We start from the raw sequence: 25,587 nt of genomic DNA, 5'->3' as shown, positions 1-25,587 counted from the left end.
AGAGGGCCAGTTCATTCTGCATAAGAGCAGGAGGGGCCCCGGCAACGGCAAATATTTACAACCTTTATCATTCCCCGTGGTTTTTCTTCTTCTTTCTCACTCCTCGGGAGCAACACCCCCAGCACAACGCCGCCGCCACCGCCGCCGCCCCAGCGTTCTGGAGATGGAGCGGTCCACAAGGCTTTTGTTTACAGTGAGAACAGCGGGGAAATAAAGCTCACATAAAATATCACACGGCTCTCTCATCTACAGAGGCGCCGGGCCTCGCTCTGCGCGCGCTGCATTCGCCGAACGCACAAAAAAAGCGCGGAGACGATGTTTGATTTACAGTCACACATGTGACTGCAGTCGCAAGAGTTTGGTTGATTGTTTTGTTTGTTTTTTTGATGGAGTCATGCGGTTGTTGTTTCCCCCCTTTAAATTAACTGCAGCCATAAGGCTCCGAGTGTATCGTAACCTTTTGCCCTGAGCGTTATGTCATGCTGGAAATATATGGACAGAGAAGTCAAACATTCGAGGCTTTATAATCGTCTTATTATCATAACTCTGCGAAAGTTACAGCAGATTAATAGCCTCAGCAACGCGGGGATTTATGTGTTTGTCTTTAACCAATTATATTGACAGTGCATTGCAATAGTATTTATAACCCTTGAACTTTTTACCAATTTGTCACGTTTTAAGAACAAACTTCATTGTATTATCTTTGGATTCTCTTCGACAGACCAACACAAACAGAATAATAGTGAAGTGGAAGCAAATTATTCATAATTTCACACATTTATTTCTGAAAATCTTCTTGTTCGGTGATGTTGAGCACCTTTTGATGCAATTTATTTCTGGGAGGGGGGTCTCTACAAGCTTTCCACATCTAGAGGAATACATTTTTGACCATTCTTCTTTGCAAAATAGTTCAAATTTAATCTCAATTGCCTCGTTATATGTTTAGGGTTGTTATCCAGCTGGCAGGTGAACCTTGTTCTGAGTTCAGCTGCGTCCATATTCCAATCATCTCTGACCAATCTCCCTGTCCCTGTTGAGGAAAAGCTCTTCCGCCACCTTTTGTATGTTGATTTTGCCCTCATCCGACCAGAGCACCTTCTGTAACACATTCTAACACCTGAGCAGTGAATCTCTTGCTGCTCCTCCAGAGTTACCGCGGGCTCCTTTGGCTGCTCTGCTTAGTCACAGCATCGCCATAAAGGGGGTGGAAAACATGTGCGTGCCACACTTTTCAGATTTTATTTGCCCCATGCATAATTTTTTCTTTCTCTTAAATGATTTCACAGAAGATCCCAGTAAAATACACTGAAGTTGAAAAAAAAAAAAAAGCTTCTGAGGGGTGTGAATACTTTTGCCATAAACCACAGGAATGTCTTTTAACTCAGCAAACGAAGAACATATTCCTAACTTCCAAGTGCACCTTGAAGGCATTAGTAAAATGCTGCGTGCTGTAATTTATCTTATCTTTAATCTCTAAAAGGTCAGAGCCCAACAAGATAAAGAACAAAGACTGGAGGCTCTGTAAGTGAGTCCAAACTAACACACACACACGGAAAAAGACCAACCTGGCTGCTCTGTGGGCTGGACGGGTCGTACGACGGCACGTAGCTCTTGAGGGGGTCGGCGGGGTTGAGGTGGGGGGGATACCGTATGGTGGGGTGCGAGAAGTAGGACGACGGCGCCGGGGGCAGGATGGCCGACGCCGAGAACTGCAGGGGCGAGTGTGAGGGGGGGCTCCTCGACGATATAACTGTGGGGAGAAACACAAGAAGACCGAGTACGTCAGGGAGGGAGTGTGGATAAAATGTCATTTTTAGTCAAACAGTGTAGTTTTCACCTCATTTAGGACGTGACGAAGTTGTTTTCTGTATTAGTCTCTCACGTCTTTGTGGAGGATTCTTTGTCTCACGCTTATTTACAACTTTCCTTCAGTTTATTTGGACGTCTGATTCTGCACAACTCTCTATGTCCCACACGGGTGTTTTCATCTGGAGATTGACTCAATCACCACTAGGTGCAACAGGTCATCATCAACCCCTACCACCCACTGAGTTATATAATACACTGGAGTGCTAATCACCGTCTGTTAGAACGAGTCGCTTTGAAGCCACCAGCCGCCATATTGGTACTCCCTATTTTCCCCCAGTAACTAGGGAATATGTGCGCTACAGCATCGAATAACGAGGATTTTCTCATGTTCAGCGGGGGCTTAAGACTTTTAAAATGTCAAATGTCATATACTTTTATGTTATGTTCTAAAACTATCAAGTACTGAGAAAGTCATGTGCTGAAATATTTTGCATTTTATTCATTTAAATATATATGTTTAACATTTATAAATATATAAATAACAATATACAAACGCATATATTTACATATGTGTATTCATATATATATACATATATACATATACACATACTTATATATACATATATATATATATATATATATTTAATATGAATAACATGTAAAATATTTCAGCACCTAATTTTCTAGTAGTTGATAGTGTTAGTACATCCACTGACTGTAGAATTACCTATGAAATGTTTTCACACAGCCAGAAAACTGCTTGTTGTTACAACCAAATCCTATGGGATTCTGAGAGAGTAGGGAGTAGCAAGATGGCGGCAAGTGACTTCAGTTTTTCGGCATAATTAGCACTCCAGTGTATTATATAGCTCAGTGCTACCACCAGGTCTGAAAGTTGGCATGAGGTGTTCCTCTTGAAATGCCGTCTTTAATTTCCCCCAGAGATCTCTAATGTGGTGTAATTTGTCCAAAGAGAGATTCCCAGAGGGGTTGTCGGCCAATCAGATGCAACCTCCGTCCTGCCATCATGTTTTCTTCTCCTCGGGAAGATTTCCTCATGGTACCCCTTCCAAACAACTTTTATCTGTATCTGGGGTCTTGTTTCTAATTGTCCTGTCAGTAAATTTAAGATTCAACCCTGCCAACAGAGGCACACAGAGCAAAATGTAGCTTTTGGGCTGTTTGCATTGCAGAGTCTGCCCTTGGGTTATTTTGGCGAAACATGTCCTTCCAGTAGCCGGGAAATGGCCATGCAACCTGTCGCTGATAGATAGGCGGCAACCATTGCTCCTCTAGAATAATTGCAGCTGCCTCGGCTTCTTGGGTTGGCCTTTCCGCTCTGGACCGGCACAGATACAAAAATATCTGCTTTTATAGAAGCGGTCAAACTCGGAGAAGATCAATAATCAAACCCTTCAACTAGCAGGCGGTTTCACTTTGAAATTTAATTTCATTATGGCTGGGTTATTAAGAAATGACTAAAACTGTTTTAGTTCTCTGAAGCTTAGATTTCGATAATCTTAGAACCTGGTTAAGGTCCTAGTACCTTCCTAGCCTAAATGCACACTGATTTATTTATTTATTTATTGTTTACCTCCTGAAGACAAGCCGTGCTTTCACTCACCACTGTGTCCCACGCCTGATAGGCCCGGGTGATGAGACTGAGAGAAAGTGCTGAGTCGCGGCGAAGAGTCCTGCGGTGAGGTGGGGCTGAACAGCGGCTTTTCCGGCTTCTTCATTGTGGGAGAGGACATCTCTGTCAGCAGAACAGAACAAACCAAAAACATATATGTAAAAAAAAAAAGAAGAAGAAGAAGAAGAAAAAAACCCCAGCGTTGAATACTTCCTAATAGTTCAAAGCCCAGTTGGAGCTTGAGATGCATCAATCAATCGGTCAGAGACTGGAGCTGGCAGATTTCTACTTATTTCTTCAGCAGGTCAGATACTGAAAATTTTTGATTTTTTTTAAACCAGATTTAATTAAGTACAACAAAACTAACAAATCCCACCATTTTCTATAACTCTATAAACACATTAACCAACAGCATGTCATTTTATGCATCTATTTTGAGTATAATAGAAATTAAATAAAGGTTGTGGAAGACTGGCCACCTGTCCAGGGTTTACCTGGAAAAATGCGTATAGAAAACAGACAAAGAGAGAGGTTGGGGACATTTGCTTTGATGGAAATAAACAAGAGTTTACATTTTCTGTTAGATATAAAACTACTACCACTATCCTAGAACTGGAAAGAAGGACTTTTTTTTCCTCTTTTATGTGTTTGAGCTCTTAAAAAAAAGAATCAGAACATGCTGCGTTCCAGTTACCTCGCAGGCTGGGAATGACGTAACACCCGAGTCTACAGCTTTCCAGTAAGCACACTTGGAGAAGTACGAATAAAAAAAAAAACAGGTTTCTAAAAACCTGTTGTTTTGTTCGTAGTACCTAATATAAGCGTTTAAAAGTTCAGTTCATAGTTGCAGCCGCTACGTATCGGACTGATTTTAGACGCACTCCTGCAACTGCGTCTTGTAAAATAAATGTTTTCGTCACAGATTACTGTTGTAGATGCGAGGAGCTGCCATTTCGGATCCGACAACCGGTCTTAAAATATTTCTCCGACTTTGGGAAGTCCGACTTTAACTTTGGACTTCAACTGGAACGCAGTATCAGTGTTGGCCGGGAAAAGCCTGACCTGTGTATCTTCTCAAATGTTTATATATATTTAACAAATATTCTTTAATGTATCAATCTACATATACCCATATATATTTTTGCTTTACATTTTACTAATTCCTTAAAAAAAAAAAAAACTTTGATTAAGGAAATGGCATTTGGAATATTATGAATCATGTTTTTTTTTAAATTTGCAGAAGAAATGCTGCATTCAATCGGCCAATCAGCGCTGATGGGTGATCGGCAGGTCAAATGCCGAAAAATCTTTTTCTTTTTCATCCTTTTCATTAAGTGCATAATAACAAGAACTCGCTCCAATTTTTCCGCTGAAAGACATTTTAGTTGAATTCAAAACTATTGACTTTATCAAAGAGCCAGAAGCACTCCTCTCTCATGTTCTCTAGTCAGCATGAAAAAAAAAATCAGTATAGGTCAAAGTTGGAATTGGTGGGTCAGACTTTGTTTATTTTGCTAAATATTGGAATACTTTTGTTGTTTTTTAAAGTATTATAGAATAAAATTTGACATTTGAGCCCTCAAGGAAAATCCAATAATCGGTATTGGTGAGGAAAACCCTGAACAGTGCCAATCTGGTTGTAACATTTTTTTCTTTTTGACATAAAATGATGCACAAGATTCCAGAAATATTGTTGAAAGTTACTAAAATAATTCCGATAAGGTGTTTTCTAATGCCTCCATTAATCATAAATAAGAGGGAAAGATGTTTAAAGTGCGCTATAACCTGATCCTATGGGTGTCGCGCAATAAAAAGGAGATGCAGAACACAATGAAAAATGCAACTGGAAAATAATCTCCTCCCTGAGGGGAAAAAAATCACACACAATTCCTGGAATCATAATAAATCGGCAGAACTCCTCCATCACTTAAAAACAAGTCTTTTATCGTGTCAGACCAGACGATTAAAGTGACCCAAATGGGATTTGAAACTTTTAAGACCTTCACGTAATCTTAAGTAGAAAGCAACGCTTGCTTTACAAACCGTCTGCGACAAGCGGCTGTAATTCCCTGAGAATAATCCTGAAAAGCTCCGCTGAAGACGTGGAAAATTATCTGGGAAAGTTCGCTCGGTGCTGGAGACTGTGCACAAACTGTACCGAAAAACATGCAAGCTGCTCATTACCGCGGCTCTCCAGTTGTTGTTTCTTTTTTTTTTTTTATTCTTTACGAGCGATGCTCCGCAGTCACGGCTGCACGGTTTTCAATTTTCCGTGCTGAGACGCTGAGTCTGAAGGGAACGTGATAACAAACAGATCCGAGACGCAGCGGCCTATGTCTTCTCGCGCCTCTTCCACGGTGAACATTCATCAAGTGCTTTTCTTGTCTGTCGCATGTGTTCTTTGGGTGTATAACTTTCGCATCGTCCGCCTCCTCTTTTTAAAAGAAGTTTTAAAAAAAACCTGGATTTTTATCATTTTGGGTTTATATCTGTCAAACTTCCTTCCCTGAATTGACTAGAGGTGGGGGAAGGATCCAGAAAAGCGACAGGAAGAACTTTGTTATCTGCTAGGAGGAGAGGTGGCGGGAATTTAGGGGGATTTCCCAGCCTTTGGAAAGGAGATACACCCCTAGCAGCGCTTCACGTAGCTGTCAAGAAAAGAAATACCTTAGAGGAGACTTTCAAGGCCGGGGGAAACCGTTGCACTAAAATTACAGCAATTCATTAATAATCTGAATAGTTTAAGAAGTGTCCTTGCATTTAGACTTCATTAGTCATGTTTAATGGACTGTTTTGTTTTGCACTGGCTGGGTAAATGTGTGATGGCGTGTAATAAACCCCCAACGTTTCAGTGCTTTCCCAGACCAGAGCGCTACCAGAGCCCGAACGACAACCACGTGAAAGAAATGAAATCCTTGGCACTTCGGAGGACTCATATGGGTTTAATATCGGCCCACTTCTCATTTATTCTCTCTTGACAGGGTAATGGCTGTCTTTGGAGAGTTTCCTACCCACTTCATTCCCTTCCTCCTCACCCCAAGTGTCTAAGTTTACGCAGTGCAATGCTCTCGGGCCTTGTGCAGAGGGACACGCTAGAATTTCATGTGCCCACATTGTGGCTGCGGCTGAATCCCACCACGGCTGCGTCTCCTGTGTGTCATCTGGTGTTTTCCTCTTGCAGCCTCCCCACTGATTATATTAAATTGAAAAAAGGAGGTGGTCTGGGTTCAAACTGGAGCTAAAAACCACTGTGTGCCTTGCAGGGTGGAAAAAAAAAAAACGGGCTGGATTTCCAATGATTTTGTGAAGGTCCTGGTTGGACCAAATGTTTCTGACCTGCTCTTATGGGTAAAAAGATAAAAAAAGATTCAAATATGTTGATTTTTTTATCTGCAGCAGAATCAAACATATGAGTTCTACACATCTGCATGATTCCTCTGATCCCATAAGTCCTCACATAAAGCTAATAGTACAGGCGTGCAATACGCTCACCGTCCACGTTAATTAGCTACACCTCTTTAGTTGCTTGTTAACACAAATGGCCACTCAGCCAATCACACGGCATTTAGGGAGCTAGACGTTTTGAAGACGACTTGCCGGAGTTAAAACTAAGCATCGGGATGAGAGATTTAAAAGGACCTTCAAGTGAACTCACAGCAAACTATAACAACTGAGGCTCACGAAGGCTATCAATAGCGTGAACATCGTTTTCTGTCATTAAACCATAAGGATGTAGGTCCTGTTTTATAGAGATTACGTTCAAAGAAGTACTCAGATTACTTTAAATTTGCACAGCTGTTAATGCCAAGCAGTTGTCTCTTACTTACTTACTGTATTTGCTTCCTTATTTGTTGCGATTGCTATTATTTTTTACATTTAACATTTACCTAGTACCCTCTTAAACATTAGTATTTATCAGCATTACAGTGCACAGTGGAAAAGACATTCCAAAAGTAATGAAGAACAGCTTGCAACCTACTTATTGAACCCCGTTAGCCGCCAAAAACACACATTGAGTCACGTTATTAAAAATCTTTTTGCATGTAATGAAAATGTTGTTCTTTTAGCACATTCTCTCAACAATCTCTTGTGTGAATAGAGTCATCTAAGGTTGCAGTCTGAGAGTTTATATAACTGTATGAATGTGATAAAGGTGTTGGTCAGATAAGCCTGCCAAAAGTGATAAAACTGGAAAATCACCTCCGTCTCTGTCGTGCCAGTTCGCCCGACTGCTGGCTGGTGAGCTGGGTGATGAGTAGAAGTCGGGTCCCGTTGGGCTGGTATCCATGTTCTCCTCCATGTTGGTTTTGGGCCTTTTGCTGCTCACAAGGATACCACAATGGCATAATGAAATAATTTGTCCCATCATTTTTTAGAAGGTAATAATATTCATTTTCTACCTTGAAAAAAACAACACAGCTACATCAATGTATTTGTGAAACACAATGCAAATGGGACCAGATTGGCATCCAAATTACAACAGGAAACCAAGAAAATCAACAAAAAGAATGTCTCAAAAACACAAATAATGCACTAAACAAATAAAAGTCTATCATAAAAGTCAATAAAACTATTAAAAAGTGAAACTTCAGTGCAGAAAAGGTCAAATAAAACAACTCCTTGATAGGCTAGAAGATGGAGAGCATTAGCTTACGTTAGCTTAAATAAAACACCTAATCTAAACACATTTGACCTGATGGGTTTACATATTTTGCATTGACTAAAATAATAAGACAGGCGGCTCACTATAAAGATTCAGACTCACTGTTGGCGCAGTTTTAAAATCAGAAAACATACTGAATTTGCATTATTGTGTTTCCCATCAACAAGCTAAAATAAACTAAGCTAAGGAAGACTAGGCTAAAACAAAAGAGGCTGAATTACAGTAAGGTATCATGAATTAAGTTAAGATAGGTTATAATAAACTAAACCAAGCTATAAATAATTAATATTAATAATAATAATAATTATAATAATATAGAGTAATTTTAAGCTAACATAGGATAACTTGAGCTAACTAGGTCAATTTACCATGTTCTAATTTAAAATAAAATAATCTATGTTAAATTGAAATAAAATAAGGCATGCAAGACTAAGATAAGATAAACAAAGGTGGACTAAACTTAGCTAGGTTAACATAAAATTAAGTTAAGCTATGCCAAAATAAGGTATGCTAGACTGAATAGAAACCAGTTTAGAAAAAAAGTCATACTTGGCTGAGCTAATTTACAACAAATAGATGAGATAAACTATGCTGAACTAGGCTTAAATCAGGAACTATATATGCTTAGACTGATTTAAGGTAGGATAAATTAAATTAGCCTAAGATAAAATGAGCTAAGAAAAACCTGTCTTAATTTAGCAAAGCTAACTATGCTATACTAAGCTAAAACAACAACAACAATCATATTCAGTAAAATAGAAGATGTGTTCTGATGAGGCTTGTTAATCTATATAATGCGTTTCACTGAGGGAATTGAGTTACTGAAGTAAATTAACTTTTCGATAAAATTTTAATATATTTAATATGACTGTGTATAAGATTAGGGGAAGTTGATATAAACTAAAGTAGCATGAGCTAAACTAAGCTAAAATCAGGTACGTTAAACATAGCAGACTAGATTAGAGACAAAACTAGGCTAACTGAGGATAAAATATCTAAACTAAATTGAGCAATACTAAACCAACCAAAATAAGTTCAGCCAAAATAGCGTATGCTAAACGAAGATAAATTAAACTAAGCTACGGATAATTTAACACTCTCCAGATTAGATAGAGAATTTGATCTATTTCTAAGAATGTAGCAAAAAAAAAACAGATTACAGCAGGAAGATTTTTTTTAAAAAGTAACTCCATCTGATAATTGTGCTTCATTTTAATAACGCACACTAACCTGCCAGGTGGGGAGGACAGGGAGCGTTGTAGTGCCACGCTGGAGTTCAGGTCATGGTAGTAGGGTTGGCTGGGCATGTCAGCCATGGAGAAGGGTACCGCTGCGCCGTGGGTGATCGGCACTAAAGCAGGACACAGAAAAAAAAAAACTCAAGGTCACTCTGCTATCTAGTTGATGAGCTGCATCTCAACCACAGCATCTAGAAGCAGGTGATTTATTACACACATCATGACCAGCGGGGTGCCGAGGCCTTTTTGGTCCACTGAGCTGGTTCATATTTACAGGTCTGAGTGTTTGGAACGTTACTGCAGGGGGGGAAACTTGTTCAAGAAACTAAAAGTGTTTCTTAAGTCAACGTAGAGTACGGAGCAAGTGCTTTGAGTCATTTTCATGTGTTCATTTTTTAAAGATTTTTCTGACCAAGACTTCTGTAGGTTTGCTGAAGTATTTCTCTTGCTGTCTTTCCGCTTATTTTCTGACCATTTCCAAAAGAATGTTTTTGTTTGTTTGTTGTTTTAAGCCGCTTTACTCTGACCTATAAATTATTCAGGCATAAAAGGCCTCGTAAACTCAAGGTCATGGACAAGTGTGATGTCTACACCTAAAAGACCTCATTAAATAATATACATTTTATGCTCGTAGATTTGCTACCAACAGCTTTCTCCAATGTGAGATCAATAAAGCCTATCTTATCTTATCTTGTCGCAAAGACGCGGTTTAATCCCATTTATTTGACGAAATCTATGACAAATTCTAGATATAACTCTGTTTTACAAACTGAAAATAGTATTTTACCACCAACAAGATGTTTCTCAGAGCTTCAATTTAAAAATTTGAGGATGAGTAGTTCATTCTTTGCTTGATTCTTTAATATTCCTTAAAACACGGGTTCCCATAGTGGAGGAGACAAGATATCGCTGCTGATGTGCTAAAAAGATTTAGTATTTCCTTATTTGCGAAACGGAAACCAATGTATAACTTTACAAGATGCTCAACATTCGTCATGTTAATTTAAGGCTGCGTTGTTTTTTGTAAAAAAAAAAATACTAACTTTTTCTCGTAATTTCATGAATTTATTTTCAGAATATTATGACTTTAAAAAGTCCCGGCAGCAAAAAGCGGGTCACCGGTCTCCGGCATCGTTATTTTGTAGGTCGCAGGCTGAAATGTTTGGGAACCCCTGCCTTAAAACAATACATTGACAACATGCTGTCATGCACAGGTACAAGATCTGCTCCAAAAATGAGTGTCAAAGAAATCCAAAGTCCAAAAGAAAACATGGACTTTGAGAAAGTCTTTGATCAATGCCTCTTTGAACGGCTGCAAGAAACTCTGGCTCCTCGAATGCAAAACCATAAAGAAATTCAAACATTTGCACAGAACCGCTGAACGCTATGCTACATCTTTAAGTTCTGTTTGCTTTGTGAATTTGAATCAGAATCAGCTGCGTTACCATCACCAGAGAAAGAACCAGCGTGTTGTTTCCTCTGATAATGAATTACGGTGAATAGGGCTGCGGTTAAGGTGAAGGATATGGTTACAGCGAGTGTTTACAGAACAAAAGGGGTTCACCACCCATCCTCGCACCCCCACCACCACCACCCCCCCCATCGCCACCACCACGCAGGTCTCATGCTTTCACTCGCATCAGTGTGTGGCCCGCGAGGCCGCCTGCAGCTCGAGTGCTCGGTCGGTTTGGAGTGGATGAGAAAGATGAAGTGTGCGGCGCCGTCTGTTGTGGTCTGAGGTTCACCACTGGCACGGTCCAATCCGCCAGCCTCCGCCCTGGCAGTCCACTGCAGCTTTGGCAAAGGCCCCCCCCCCCACCCGCTGCTACCCACGCCGGGCCGTCTGTGGAGGAATGCATCCGGCCCGAGGACACTGAATACCAGATCATTGTCTCTGTTGTTTTGTTTCTCGACTCGCTGGTTGGGATACACTCCCCCCCCACCCACCCGCCCGTCCAACCATCCCCACCCCCCAGCCGTCCCTTTTTTGGCTTGGCGCAGTTTTTGCAATGCCAGTCTGCCACCCTGTCAATCAATTATTCAACAGCTTTGGCTTTAATTAGTAAAAACCTGCAGCCGTTTGCCGTACAGTGCCGTGCGCTAACACCAGCCGCCTCCCTTTCGCCCGGGGCACGTCCGGCAGTGTTGTGTTGAAAAAAAAAATACACTTTTACACTTGAACTTGAGGCTCGCGTTGCATTAATGAGTCGAAACGCTGGGCTGCAATTCAGCCTTGAACTCCGCAGCTCCCCCCCCCCCCCTTTGATGGACTTCAAAGAATGTCTCGACAGCTCAGAGAGTCGGGAGAGGGGCGCGATGACGGACGAGCGGCTGCTTAGATATCTTCCCAGGGAGCGACCGGCTGAGTGAGTGACAATTCCTGTGTGTCCGGCGACCTTTTTAAAATTCCAGCCCGGCTTTGGCGAAGCCGGCCTCTGTCACATGAGAGCAAATGTGGCGGCTCAGAGGCCATCTGGTCAGAGGGCAAATTAAACACTACACAAAAACACGGCCTTCCAGGGGATATTCTGTGTCTGAGCACCGAAACGAGTGGTTAGTGCCTTTTGGAGCACAAAACGAGACAATGTGGCTCATGCTCCTACTGCGGAAGCCTTTATTGTAGTGGATACATAAAAAGATTAGCTTTAAAAGCTTTAGAAACTTTGCTGATCTCTAGTGTGAATTAATGTAACTTTTCTGCATGCAAATGTAAAGAAAATCTTTAGCTAAACAGTAGATTTATAAGCTTTCTTGCCATTTTGAATTTTGATAAGTTCTAATATGACTCAAATCAAATCATTTAATCTATGACTAATATTTGGCAAATAAATAGTTAGGGATGAGGGAATCCAATTAGTACACTGCAAAAATAGACCTAAAAATAAAACATTTTTTCTTGAAATGAAAGTATTTTTCCTTGATTTGAGCAGGTAAATAGGACTATTTGCCAATGGAATAAGATTTTTGCACTTAAAATAGGAACAATTCATCTCCATCGTCTTATTTCAAGTGCAGTATATCTAATTATCTTATTTTAGGGGTAAAAATACTCACTCCTTTGGCAAATAGTCTTATTTAGCTCCTCAAATCAAGGGCAAATACATTCATTTCAAGAAGATTTTACTTATTTTTAGTTCTCTTTTTGCAGTGTATATCTTTGCTCACCAACTAGCAAAACTCAGAAATGGTAAATATTTGCCATTACCAGTGAAAGACCAATCTGATGACAAGATATCTGATATTTTAAACCCACAAATACCCCCCCCCCCCCCGCCCCCACCCACCCCTTGGCAAATTTAGGTTTAAAGATCATGGCAAAGAGGCATTCCAACCTTAAACATGCAAAAAAGCAATTATATCAGGGGTTCAATTGCTGTAATGTCAATAAATAGCTTTTTTTTTAATTGATTAATGAGAAGGGTAGAAATAAATGTCAACACGACAAACTTTCACAGAATAGAAATAAAAACCAGTTTTTCAAATTTACACCCCTTTTTACGTTGTATTATTTCCCTCTGAGAGATGCCACTTTTGTTTCTAATCAGCAGCAAACCTCTTGGCTGAATGATAATAACACTGAATCAAAATCTGCCGTGGTCTGTGAATAATCTGCATCTTTACTGTAAGCGGATACCTGAAGCCGGGAACAGCATGTCTTCAATGTGGAAGTTCCTCATAGGTAAAAAAAAAAAAAAAAAACTCAAAGGGAGCTTTTAGTTACATCTATGTGGGGTGTTTAAAAATAAAATCAGAGGGAGGAGTCGCCGCTCAGCATGAGTGGCCCTGTTTTGGACACCCCAGTGGAAACACTCACTAAAAATGGCAAGAATAACTTAAAGGACCGGAAAAAATGTCAACATTTTACTGTAGGAACCTGTTATCACCTGCCGGGTTCTCTTTTCTTTCCCATTTTGAAGAGTGGCAAAGAACGTCACATCATATTTACGCACAATGGAAGGCGGAAATTGGGGATTACGAACATAAAGTACCTTGTCACTCATGATCTTAAAAGTACAAAGCATAAATGTTCATCTGAACCCCCCCCCCCCCCCTGGCCTTCTAAACAATTCAGTTTTCCATCGCACCCTTTCACTTTGAGAACGTGTGAAGAACGCCCTTCAAGTGGAAGTGATTTCTTAACCTAGTCATACGATCTGACCCTGGCTGCAGCCTGTGATTGTCCTGAAAAAAAGCGCCGACATTCCTGACTACGGAGCGGGAAGGATCCACTGGAAGCTGCTGCTGCTGCTGCTGCATGCTGCAACACACAGGCCACACAGCATCGGTATGTTTCCTTTAAACACAGGTTAGAGAGGAGCAGGAGGAGAAGGGGAAGGGAAGGGAGGGGGGGGGGGTGACTGGAGTCTTTGTGCTCCGCAGGCAAAGCTGGCCACAGTCGCTGCCTCGGCTCTGAGGCTGCACAGGTAAACGGTGCCTTGACGTGCCCCCGGCTGTCAGAGGGAGCTCTTTGGAGAGCAACCGTCAACGGTTTTGCAGACGGGGTGGGGGGGGGGGGGGGGGGGGAGACATGTCTGTGCAGATGAAGCCCTGTAGACAGCTGCGCGCTCGAGAGTTATCCTTAAAGCCTAAAGCGAAAGGGAGACCGGCTGAACCGGATTCGCCGCGCCGCCACAGCTGTGCGGAGAGGACTTCAGTCGGTACAGAGACTCGCAGAGGAAGACGGGGTTTTGTGCCACGGTTCGAAGGCGAGGGCTTTTTCTGGGCCAGCCCTCGCCGCTTTTATGGGAAAACATAAAAGCCACGAGCTTCAGCACAAACACGCAGTTGTGTTCATCTACCCGATTGCGCTTGAGTAATGGCTGTGTTTAGTTTGTGCAGGCCGACAGCCTCCCTCCCGACTCCTGCGTCAACGCCGGTGCACCTGTTGCACCTTCTGCAGGCAGACGGCTCAACTACGTGGGTTAAACTCCACAAAAACACAAAAAAAAAAAAAAAGCCACATAAATGCTGGAGGTGTGCAGCGCGTGTCGCAAAACGAACGAATCATGGAGGCATGCACTTACTTCTGGACACTCGCACCAGCTCCGCAACGCTGAAAACTCCTGATTTGATGAAGCTGTCCTCCAAATACACTGCAGAAACAGAGGTGACAAACACACGTTACCGCCGCAGTGATCGCTAGTTGAGCCTGTTAGAAAAAAAATAATCTTGCAACATAACTGGAGCAAAACTAAAAAAAAGAACCTGAAAGGATCCTGAAAGCTATAAGTCTTTCATTTCTTTCACACAGTTTTTTCACAAGCTCCACCTTTGGTGTATGTTTGCTGGGGTTTTTATGACAGACGGCCACAAAGCAGAGCATACCCACTGCAAAAAAAGGGAATAAAAGTAAGTAAAATTGTCTTGAAATTAGTGTATTTTTCCTTAATTTGAACAGCTAAATAGGACTATTTGCCAATGGAATTAGTATTTTTACCCCTAAAATAAGATAATTAGATATCCTGCACTTTAAATAAGATGATGGAGATGAACTGTTCTTATTTTAAGTGCATAAATCTTATTCCATTGTGCAAATAGTCTTATTTACCAGCTCAAATCAAGGAAAAATACAAAAGTTTCAAGAAGATTTCACTCACTTTGAGTTCCCTTTTTGCAGAGCCTGTGATAATGTTTTAATTTTATTTATTTATTTTACTAATAAGAACGTGAAAAGTGTGGCCCACAATTACAACAGCCTCCAGAAGTGACATAATTACCCAATAACAGTTCGCCTGTGTGTAATTAAATCTCAGTATAATTACAGGTCTCGTGTCAAGGCCTCAGAGGTTGTCAGAGAACATTAGCCATTGTTGATAGAACGTCGTATTAAAACTGTGTTTGCAGTTTGCTGCGAGCCATGTGGGCCACAGACGTGTGAAACACCTCCAACAACACGGACCGCCCTGGACAGACCGGCCCAGGTGTTAAAACACGGCGGTGGCGGCATGATGCTGTGGGGGATGCAGGCACAGGGGAAGGAGCTAAATGCTGGGTGATCTGGGAAGAAAACCCGTCGGAGGCTGCATAACGGTAAATGCCTCGTACTTGTATAGCGCTTTAACTAGTCCGACTACCCCAAAGCGCTTTACACTGCAGTCATTCACACGTTCACACCCTGACGGCGGTGAGCTACGTTAGCAGCCACAGCTGCCCTGGGGCGGACTGACAGAGGCGAGGCGGTCAAACACCGGCGCCATCAGGCCCTCAACAGATGCAAAAGACTTGAGATTGCGGGTTTTCTTTCCAGTAGATCAATAAAATGTCTTGGTTTGTAATATATTCCTTCATTAGATTGGCCCAATCAAAGCCCAGCACTAAATACAATTAAATTTTTTAAGGCAAGGCTTGAAAATCGCTGATCACAGATGCCCTCCGTCTACCCTGACTGAGCTTGAGCTGTACTTCTAAGAAGAATAGGCGACATTTTTAGTCTCAGGACGTGTAAAGCTGTTGCAGACTGACCCCCTAAAAAAGGTTGTAAATGCAGCAAAATGTGATTTGTGGGCACCAAATACAAATGCATGGCACATTTTGTTTAATTTTGCAATTTTAATTCACAGTTCTGCTCCGCTTTGTGTTGGTCCAAGACTCCAAAACATACATTGAAGCTTATGGTGGTATTATGACAAATTGGATGCTTATGATATTAAAAAAGACAACGTGAATTTGATCTAAGTGACAATTATTAATATTATCTGCATCATTACTAATATTACCAACCATTTTTCAGTGCACAAAAATATGCACTGCGAAAACGGATCTATAAATAAGTAAAATGTTCTTAACATTTGTGTTTTTGTCCTAGATTTGAGCAGGTATATAATATTATCTGCCAATGGAACGAGTATTTTGACCCCTAAAAACAAGATAATTAGACATCCTGCACTTGAAATAAGATGACGGAGATGAGTTGTTCCAATTTTAAGTGCAAAACTCTTATCCCATTGGTAGATCATCTTATTTACCTGCTCAAATCAAGGACAAATACACTAATTTTAAGAAAATTTTACTTATTTTTAGTTCCGTTTTTGCAGTGTGTTTTTGTTTTCATTCATTCATTCTTGTATTTTGTTCGGGAACACGTACAAAACATTTAAAACCAACAGAGATCTACAAATCTAGAAAAGAGAGAGAGAACTCCCAAGGATGTTTGTGTGAAGAAATTGACAGAAAAAAAAAGAAAAAAAAAAAAAGAAGAAGCTGCCTTCGTTTGAGCAAAACAGAGCACAGACCAGTAGAGACTGACAGGACGGGGGTTTGCGGAGGCGAGGTGAGGTTTACTGAAACACAAACATAAAGATGAAAATCTGTCAATAATATGTTTATTTAAGCCCTACGCCAGGAAATGTCAATTTTAACAGTGCAGAGATGACAGTGGGAACTCTCGCTCTACTTCGCATGATGTGACTTGCTCCACGTAAGTCAAGCATTTTTCTTTTTTTTTCTCTGAGTACTCTTTACGGCTGAACAAATGTCCTGATACACATATGTATCTCTGCTGCACTCGCTGACACCTGTCGCACCTACAGCCACTTAGCAACAGTAACGAGAGTCCTGCCGCTCGCCCAAAAAAAAAAAAAACAGCCAAACGCGACTCGATCTCTGCTTTGAGGCTCGGGCCGTGCCAGAAACACTGGAGGAATATCTCCGCTGGCACCTACCGAGCTCAACGCCTCTCGTGAGCCAACTTTTTTTTTTTTTTTTTCTTCTTCTTCTTCTTCTTGCGAGGAACTGTGCCACCCGCCGACGGCCTCCCAAGCCTGAGTCACTGGCTCGCCTCGCATGTTTTCCTTGGCACCGGCGTCGGCAGAACCCGCTCTTGAGGTAGAAAACTAATTATGCTTGTGAGGCTGTTTGCATTCCTGCGCCGTGACGACACGGCACAGGTCAGACCAGGGGAGAAGGGGAAGGGAATTTACGCCGTCGAGAGTCTTGGCATAACACCTCAAAAGCGTCCGGTCGTGCGCATTTTGGAGCGACGACGACGGCCAGATTGCGCATCTGCAGTCGGGACTGTCATGTTTGACGTTGAGTACGTCAACTGTAAACGACGAGCGTGTCGACACAAAAGCCTCCGCTGCAAATGACGTGTTCCTGCAGACCTGACAGCGGCTCAAGCCTCTGCACGTAGGCCTGCAGCCCCAGAAAAAAAAAAGAGGCGCTCCCCGAGCAGGATTTAGACGGGGTTACGGCGTACATAAAGCGTCTGCGGCCCCCGGCGGAGGGAACAATGCGGGCGATGACAGGAGGGCGGGAGGACGAGCGGCGCTCCACATACCTGGAAGAGGGGTTTTGCCTGGCTCATTGTTGCTTGGACTTCCTGACTGCTGCGAGTCTGCAGAGAGAGAAAGAGAGCGAGAGAGAGAAGGGTGGAGGGTCAGCGTTGGAAAACACAGAAAGCCTTCATTGTGATCTAGAGGTTTGGATCCTGTAAAAAAACACACAGATTGCATTCAGTCCCATCACAACCATCAAGTTTTGTTTTGTTTTTCAAAGATTTTTCAGCTTTCTTTCGACAAACGCGAAATCTGAAATATATGCGTTCGGCCGCGTTTTGCTTCGGACGCAGCCGAATGAGATCCAAAATAACCTAACAACCTAATAAGCACGGTCCATCTGCGTGTACTTTAACGTCCTCGGAGGTTCGTTAGGGAACGATCGGGGAGGAACGCAGCAGACCGGCGTGGAGAACCAGACGTTGGCCCCGCAAGGAGAGCACTAACCTAGAGAAGCAGCCAATAAGCTCAGGGTAACTCTGGAGGAGCTGCACAAACCCACAGCTCAGGTGTGATTCTGTTGATGGGATAACTATTAGATGTATACTCGGCGAAAGTAAAATGTACTGTATATATACACAATAGTACCTTTCCATTCATCACCACCACTTACAATGGCTCACATTAAGTTCTAATAATGTTTCTGATAAACAGCGGTTTTAAATTATTCCGATGAGTAATGATGTGTGCTGATGGCTAAAAAAAATGAATAGCATTCTTTATCTGTTGGATGGGAGTTTGAGTTGTTGGATGGTTTATGGGGTGTGGATATTCTAAGTTTGATTTTTTAGCTGGCTAAGTGACGTCAGTGCATGGCTCCCTGGTCATAAGCTGTATTTATAGCTTCAATGGTGGCCCCCCCTGTTACAAAACTGTTCCTCAGTCATGGCACAACGCAATTATTTACATAACATCTGTCTGTAATGAATGAATGACACGAATAAATGAGGCGACTTGCGGCACTTTGGATTTCACGGCCTGGAGAAAGCTGGAGTCCAACTCTCAGGCTTTTCGTGTTGCGGACTACGTTTCCCACTGAGCTGCCCCCCTGAATCCGGCCGTTTAACAAGCGTGGCAAGCAAAGAAAAAAAGCCATTGTTGACAGATAGTCAGAGGAAGTCCGATCATGTCGGGTCAACAATCAGGTGGAATAATCGGACTGGCGCTGGCCGCCTGTGATGTAATTACTCACAGGTTGGACTCCACTGGCTAATTAAGCCACTTCTTCATTTCATCTCGTTTGAGGGTGTCAGAGTAAAGGAGGCCGAATGCCGTCGCACGCAACACTTTTCAGATAAGGTTGGATTTTCGTCCAACCTTTCACAATTATACGCTACTTTGTCTCGCACATAATGAACACAGAAGCTGCCATGAGACAAAAAAAAAAAAAAAACCTTAAACGAAGAGTAAGAGTCAAGTCAGACGAGGAGGTTTTTCTCCCTTATCTACTGTACCAGTCAGAAAGAGTGGGTTAGAGAAGACAGCTTTGTTTGAACAGTGTTATTGATGGCAGCGCAAACTAAGGAGGGAGCTCGGTGTCTGACGCAGGATAACCTAAACGGGGTTTTCTTTTCTCTCTGCGTCGTTTTTCACAGCCACCGGAGGAGAGCGTCTGAGGGGCTTCAGAATGTGTTCGGCCACGCTGTGCAAGGTACAAGCGTTAGGAGAGGGTGGGGGGGAGAGAGGACAGCGAGGGGGTGGGGAAACACAAGGAAACATGAGTTGAATTCTTTCCACCGGCTACAGTGCGCAGGATTTGGTACGACTGACGTCTTTTACCTCAGGAGCCTCAGTGGGAAGCGGGGAAACAGGGAAGAGAGGGAGGAGGGAGGAGGAGGAAATATATCATTCCTCTACAGTTCCCGGTCAGTCTCTGACAAGTACCGGGGCCTTCTTTTTTTTTTCTTTTTACGTGATGCGGCACGAAAGTTGTAAAGCATCAAAATTAGCGGCATAAATCTCTCTCGGATTTCCATCTACAGTGACGGCGGCGGAGCCCCGAAACGAGGCCTTGAACTCGGACCGAGTCGTGCCAAACGGTTAATGGCAGCGTCTGAGCGGACAACCCCCACACCCCCCTCACCCTCCTCGCAATGATTCAAACTGGCCCGAGCCCACACATGGCCCCGAGACAGAATGAGAACCAGAAGGGAGATTATCATCTACACCTTCAACATGTGACGGATTTAACATGAGAGGCGAGGAGGCCGCAGAGAGAGAGAGAGAGAGAGACGGTGAACTCAGATACCCTCGCCTTGCAAAAACAGCCGTTTTCCTGTCGCAGCTCCTATGAGCTGTGTTATAGAGAGGTAAAGAAAAAAAAGAGGGGGAGGACGGAGAAGGAGGGGAAAAAGAAGGCAAAAAGATTTATTCCTTTCTTGTTCTCTCTTCGTGTCGCTCTCTCCTGCTCTGTCTTGTTCCCCTGCTCCTAAATTTGACTATTAAACAGCGCTGCAAAAACAGAATGTTCTTGGCTGGAGCTCAACAATGACACAGTGGGGAGGGGAGACGGACCATACATTGAGCAGGAAGAAAATAAACAGAAATCCTCTATTTTCAGTATGTTTAGCCACAAAAAAAAAAAAAAAAGGCTAATGTACAAGTTGGAGGCTAAAAAAGTGCGAAAGAAATCTGAAGAAATGGGCAATGCGGTGGGTCTGAACCACACATTACGGTCAGTTTTACAACGTTAGATACGATTTTTAACGTTTGTCACTTCTGTGTGTTAATGAAATCTTATTTTAATCACCGATTGCCAACTAAATGTTTGTAGACAGACTTTGAAAAGTAAACCACAAAGTGAAATTAATGGGATTTTTGCTTAAACTCTTAAATTCTTGATATGAAGTAGTGACTTCTGCTGCTATTACCACCTGAACATATGTCAATACACATGTATGTATGTAGGCATATATACATATATATATAAATATATATATATATATATATATATATAGATAGATAGATAGACAGATAGATAGATATATAAGTATGTATATATGTTATATATATATAGATCACTATGTATGTATATAAGACATCATATGCCCATTCCTATTTCTTTTTGTATTTTTCTTTTGTATCCTTTTTGATCCATTGTATATATGAAGATTCACAGTATGAAATACTGAATGCACCTTTCCTACTCTGCACTTTCTTGTATGAGCCGATGTGGCAAGTGAATTTCTCCATTGTGAGATCAATAAAGCCTATCTTATCTTATCTCTTATCTTATCTTATGCTGTATGAATAAATGTACCCAAAAGGTTGGACTTTTCTTAAAATTTGTCCGCGTGAGTTTAATGTCCTGCGGTGAATGACAAATCTCGAGGCTTTTAATTAATGATTTATTTCAATGAGTTTATTGTTGTTGTTTTTTTTTTTTTTTTACAAAATACATTAAAGAAAAAAAATAAAATAAAAATAGCAACGTGACTAAGCCGAGAAGCTGTAACCAGAAATTTATTGGCAGGCCTCCATCGTAAATCCCCGTAAAAGAGAACTACTTGGTCAAATTTGACGAAAGCTTAGGCGTCTTGGGCACCAGAATCTGCACAGCATCGCGACTCGTACACTTCACGCTCAAGTGGTTGTCAGCCAAATAGTTTCCCTTTTGTTTTGCGTAAATAAATCGTGAACCACGTACTGTGTAAAGAAGCTTCTGTGGGCAAGTGGAGGTTTGTGTGGACTTACTGTAGCACATATAGTGATATACCCCCCCACATACACACACACACACACACACACACCCTTCTCTATTCCACTTTCAGAGTCATCCATCAGTCTAGTTACGACTGCCAACTCTCTGCCTGCTCCCCGGGAAGCGCTGAGAGGGAGCGACACGGGCAGGCGGAGGGAAAAGCGCAGCGGCGAGGTAAAGGGAGGTGGAGCAGAAGGTGGGAGACGGGGACGCGTCGGCTCAGTTGGATCAGATCAGAGTTTTCTGCTTTTGGTTTGTTGTTTTTTTTTTTTTTCATCTTCTCCGACTTCTCTGTGAGCCGAACAGGCAAGCATGACAAAAAAAAAAAAAAAAAAAGAGCAGATGGTCGCGGCAATTAGAGATCGCAGGCAGCATCTTCCAGCATGAGGCCCCCGCTGTAGCACCAGGAGAGACCACCTGGATGACTCAAGGTGGGATGCAAGCATATGGCACATCTGCCAGGCCTGCACCGGAGCTGGGAACACCTCCCCTATTGCATTACACTTTACCTTTGACTCAGGAGGAGTCACAGGTGAAACGACTTACTATCTCTGCTTTTTTTTTTTTTTTCCCACCAGGTGATCATAATATTCACAGAGGATTGTTTTGTTCTTGCCTATATATCTATATCTATATATATATATATATATATATATATATATGTATATATATATATATATATATAGATATATAGATATATATATATATATATCAATGCTTATGTGAATCATTTTGTTTCTCATCTGTTATGAGTCCTGTTAAATAAGAGACTTCAGCTGTTATCGCTATCTCACTACCTCACCTTTGTTCTTTACCTTGTACCACTTTAATGTACAACGTCAAATCCATATGTAAGTCACATTAAATGTACATAAGTCATCTTAAATCTCTTCTTTATGTCTTTTTTTTCTTGATCCACTATACATATATGGACACACTGTATATACCTCATACACTTTTTCCTCCTTTTGGCACCTGGTTTTGATTATTGAGCCAAAGTGACAAGTGAATTTCTCCACTGTGAGATCAATAAAGTCCATCTTATCTTATCTTAAGTTATCTTATCTTAATCTCTTTAGATCGGAGCGTGACGTGTTTCTTTTTGGGCCTACTTCATGTTGTCAGAACGGTTCTATTTAAGTGGCTTGAAATCTGATAGGTTTGCATAACTTTTTTCCCCTTATTTAATAATAATCATCATCATTTCAAAGCTGCTTTTTTTTGTATTTACTTAGGTTATCTTTGATATTAAAATCTGTCTGATGATCTGAACCATTGAAGCGCAGGAAAAAAACAACAAAAAAAGAACAAAAAAAATGACTATTTTTACCCAGAAGTTTCTGAATTGGTGAAGAAAATGAACTTTTCGAATCATTTAGATGCACTTGAACGTTGGATTCGATTTTCTTGTAAGGTTGCTCAAACATAGTGCGGTGGAGAGCCGCATTATGCAGCCAGTCCCCCCCCCCCTCTGCTATCGGCATCTAAAAGGTGTCCTGTGCAGAAGTCCAGCCGATCTGATAGTCTGATAGTCTTCAAATAAACAGTAGTGTAACCTGTAAATAAACAGTTGCGGTCGAGAAGCCTCGGCTTTGCCCCGGGAGCTTGGCAGGGCCAGACGCCACACACACACACACACACACACACACACACACACACACACACACACACACACACACACACACAGATAAACACACACGTTTGCTCTTTTCCAAAAACAACATTTCTTGGCACCCTCCATCCCCCGCCACTTGTTTAAATAAACAAACCGGTTCACGAAGGAAGGGGGGGGGGGGGGCAAACAGCACCGCGTTTGAATCAGATAATCTGCTGTTACTCAGCAAAAAAAAAAAAAAAAAAAAAAAACAAGAAGAAGAAGAAGGGGGTGGACGGAGGCAGCAGAAGGGGCTTGTGGGTATTTTTGGACGTGTCCATGAGTTCTTACACCTTCTTGTCCGGTGGGATACTTATCATACCACGGTAACGATTAGGGCAATTAGCGGTAATGGCAACAGAAATCTGGCTCGGCAAGAAAGTTTTTGAGTGCTTATGAGGTTTTCTCCACACCCAAGTGTGTTACTCGCCTGGATTTTATAATCGCTAAAACACACACACACACACACACACACACACACTCACACTCTGGCTCCAACCCACCCTCCTCCTTCGATTTCTGGCTCCGTACCCATTCTGTTCCCACTAAGTTGTGGAACACATATGCAAACACACACTCATGTGAAGAGAGAGTGGGTTAAATTAGCCACATAGTTTGGGAAACTTTCTCTCCTCCTTTCCTTCTTGTTATTTTTTTTCTCCTCCTTCTTCTTCTTCTTCTTCTTCTTCTTCTCCGACAGCGGCGGTGCAAGTTTTTGCAGCCCGCAAAAAACACTTGCGTTCAGAAAACAGCGACGCACGCGCACGCTCGCTCGCTCGGGCCCCACGCACGCCCTGCAGATGCATACCGCTGTCGACATTTCAGGAGGAGAAGCCTGTCTGGCAGCCATTTTATATGCCGAGCAGGGTTCTGTGCACATGTATAGCGCTCTGGCTGCCAGAGGCGCGGGTCCCGAGCCAAGATGCATTTCAGCAGCCCCGGGGAGGCGAAGAAGTGGGGGGGGGGGAGGGAGGGCGGCGTGCGGGTGGACTACCCGAGGAGCAGGGAGAAAAATATCCACCTAATTACAGAGCAGCTCTGACGCGTAATGTTTCGACAATACATCTGCTCCTGAGTAAATATTTGAGGCGGCCAAACAGACTTTCTCCTCTTCCGGAAAGTTTCTTCTTCCGTGCAGGGGGGAGAGAGAGAGAGAGGGCCGCGCCGCCCTCTCTCTCTCCCCCCCCTGCACACGTGTGTGCCGGTATGTAAACGCGCGTTCGTTCGCCATTGGCTTTGTCTCGCCCTCCTCCTGGTTTCTATCCTTCACAGCTCCCAGGATGACCTCACGCCGCTCGGCTCGGCCCGGGCTGGCGTCCAAACCAGCCCGCAGAACCTGCTCCCCTTCTCCCGGCTCCTCCGTCTTTCTTCTCCTCGCTATCTGCCCCGTCGCCGTTTCCCCCGCGCCTGCAACCGTATCCCTGCTCCATTGTATCTTTTTTCACGTGTGCGTCGTCTACTATTCGCCGTATCTTTATCCCGGCGGCGGACAGAAAAAAATTTTCTCCCACCATCTACTCTTTATTTTCCTTCAAGGTTTCCATCTGTTTTGGTGCAAACCCCCCCCCCCCCCACCCCTCCTTCATTTGCCGCCTTTATTAAACGACCCCCCGTCCCTCTCTCATTCTATCTCTTTGTCTCTCTATCTCTGTCTTTTCTCCCTCCCTAGCGCTTTGTTGTCTAAACAAAGTGGCCTTTATCAGGATGAGCTGCAACCCAAACAAGCCAAACAAAAGATATGGGCGAGAAAATCTGCCCGCAGAAGAGGGAGGATCTTATCGTGCCAGCCTTTGTGTGCCAGCCTGCCAACTGGCGATGCCCCCCCCCCCCCCTGCACCCTCCGCCCCCCTTCGCTGCCGCCGCCAACCCCTCCCCAATCTCACACACACACACACTCACACATTAATATGCCACATTTTGGCACCGGCGCAACGAGCTGGCAACTGACCTGGCCGAAACAGGAAAGCGCGGGGGGGGTGTGACGGGAAGACGGAGCGCTCGACGAAAGGGGAGCGCCATCTTTGAGACGGCGTCCTCTGACAGGCCATAAGTCAAGAGCCGAGGCGCGGGGTGGGTGCACCTCAGCTATGCTTTATCTTTTCGCTTTCATCCAAACGCACTCCGCCGTTCCAGGGTTCGCCTCTCGATCCAAAAAGTGGGACGGATGCCATCGTTTCCCTATCAGAGCAGAAGACGCGCGCCTCAAACGTATCGCTCGCTGGTCAAATGGAGAGCAAACGAGCTGAGCTGACAGTTTTATTGACTTTAAAGGAGGAGATGATGCCGCGGGTTCCTCGATAGGAGGAAAATGTTGCAAAGACAACGGTTCAAGTCATGTAGCCTGGCTTCTTCTGATAGCTAACATCCTACAAGCTGGCATGTTGTGACCATCTGCAGTTTGACTGCATCATATCACGCTTAGGGTCAAAGACTAGGTAGGTAAAATCTGAACGTGACCGAGTGAATAGATCGTATCAGAAAGAACCGGACTGATCTGAGCTGAACTCTGGGAGAATTTGAGCCGCCTGTCTAGTAAACGTCTCGTCTTGACATTTGGTCGTAATCTGATGCCGTGTTAATAAAACTGAAAGCAGGACGCCACGCCGCACGGCGC

The 25,587-nt window shown here is 42.9% G+C and overlaps 1 protein-coding gene across 7 annotated transcripts in view; it reads right to left on the bottom strand.

Moving 5' to 3' along the window:
- LOC105936132 (nuclear factor 1 B-type) overlaps positions 1 to 25,587 on the bottom strand; it is a 114,791-nt gene that overhangs the window by 25,949 nt on the left and 63,255 nt on the right. For 4 of the 7 annotated variants that reach the window (XM_036146570.1, XM_036146574.1, XM_012876795.3 and 1 more), the window contains exons 3-9: positions 17,622 to 17,678; positions 16,576 to 16,623; positions 14,368 to 14,436; positions 9,336 to 9,456; positions 7,643 to 7,761; positions 3,434 to 3,565; positions 1,566 to 1,750 (exon numbers count right to left, since the gene is read on the bottom strand). In XM_036146570.1, coding sequence (XP_036002463.1) covers positions 1,566 to 1,750; positions 3,434 to 3,565; positions 7,643 to 7,761; positions 9,336 to 9,456; positions 14,368 to 14,436; positions 16,576 to 16,623; positions 17,622 to 17,678 — 731 coding nt within the window. The remainder of the gene's footprint in view (positions 1 to 1,565; positions 1,751 to 3,433; positions 3,566 to 7,642; positions 7,762 to 9,335; positions 9,457 to 14,367; positions 14,437 to 16,575; positions 16,624 to 17,621; positions 17,679 to 25,587) is intronic. The other 3 variants (XM_036146572.1, XM_036146573.1, XM_012876796.3) reach the window with 1 other exon arrangement.

This window comes from Fundulus heteroclitus, chromosome 14, assembly GCF_011125445.2.
Source record: "Fundulus heteroclitus isolate FHET01 chromosome 14, MU-UCD_Fhet_4.1, whole genome shotgun sequence".
Taxonomy (NCBI): Eukaryota; Metazoa; Chordata; class Actinopteri; order Cyprinodontiformes; family Fundulidae; genus Fundulus; species Fundulus heteroclitus.
Note: the sequence above shows the minus strand (reverse complement) of the source record. Positions and strands in the feature narration are given on the sequence as shown.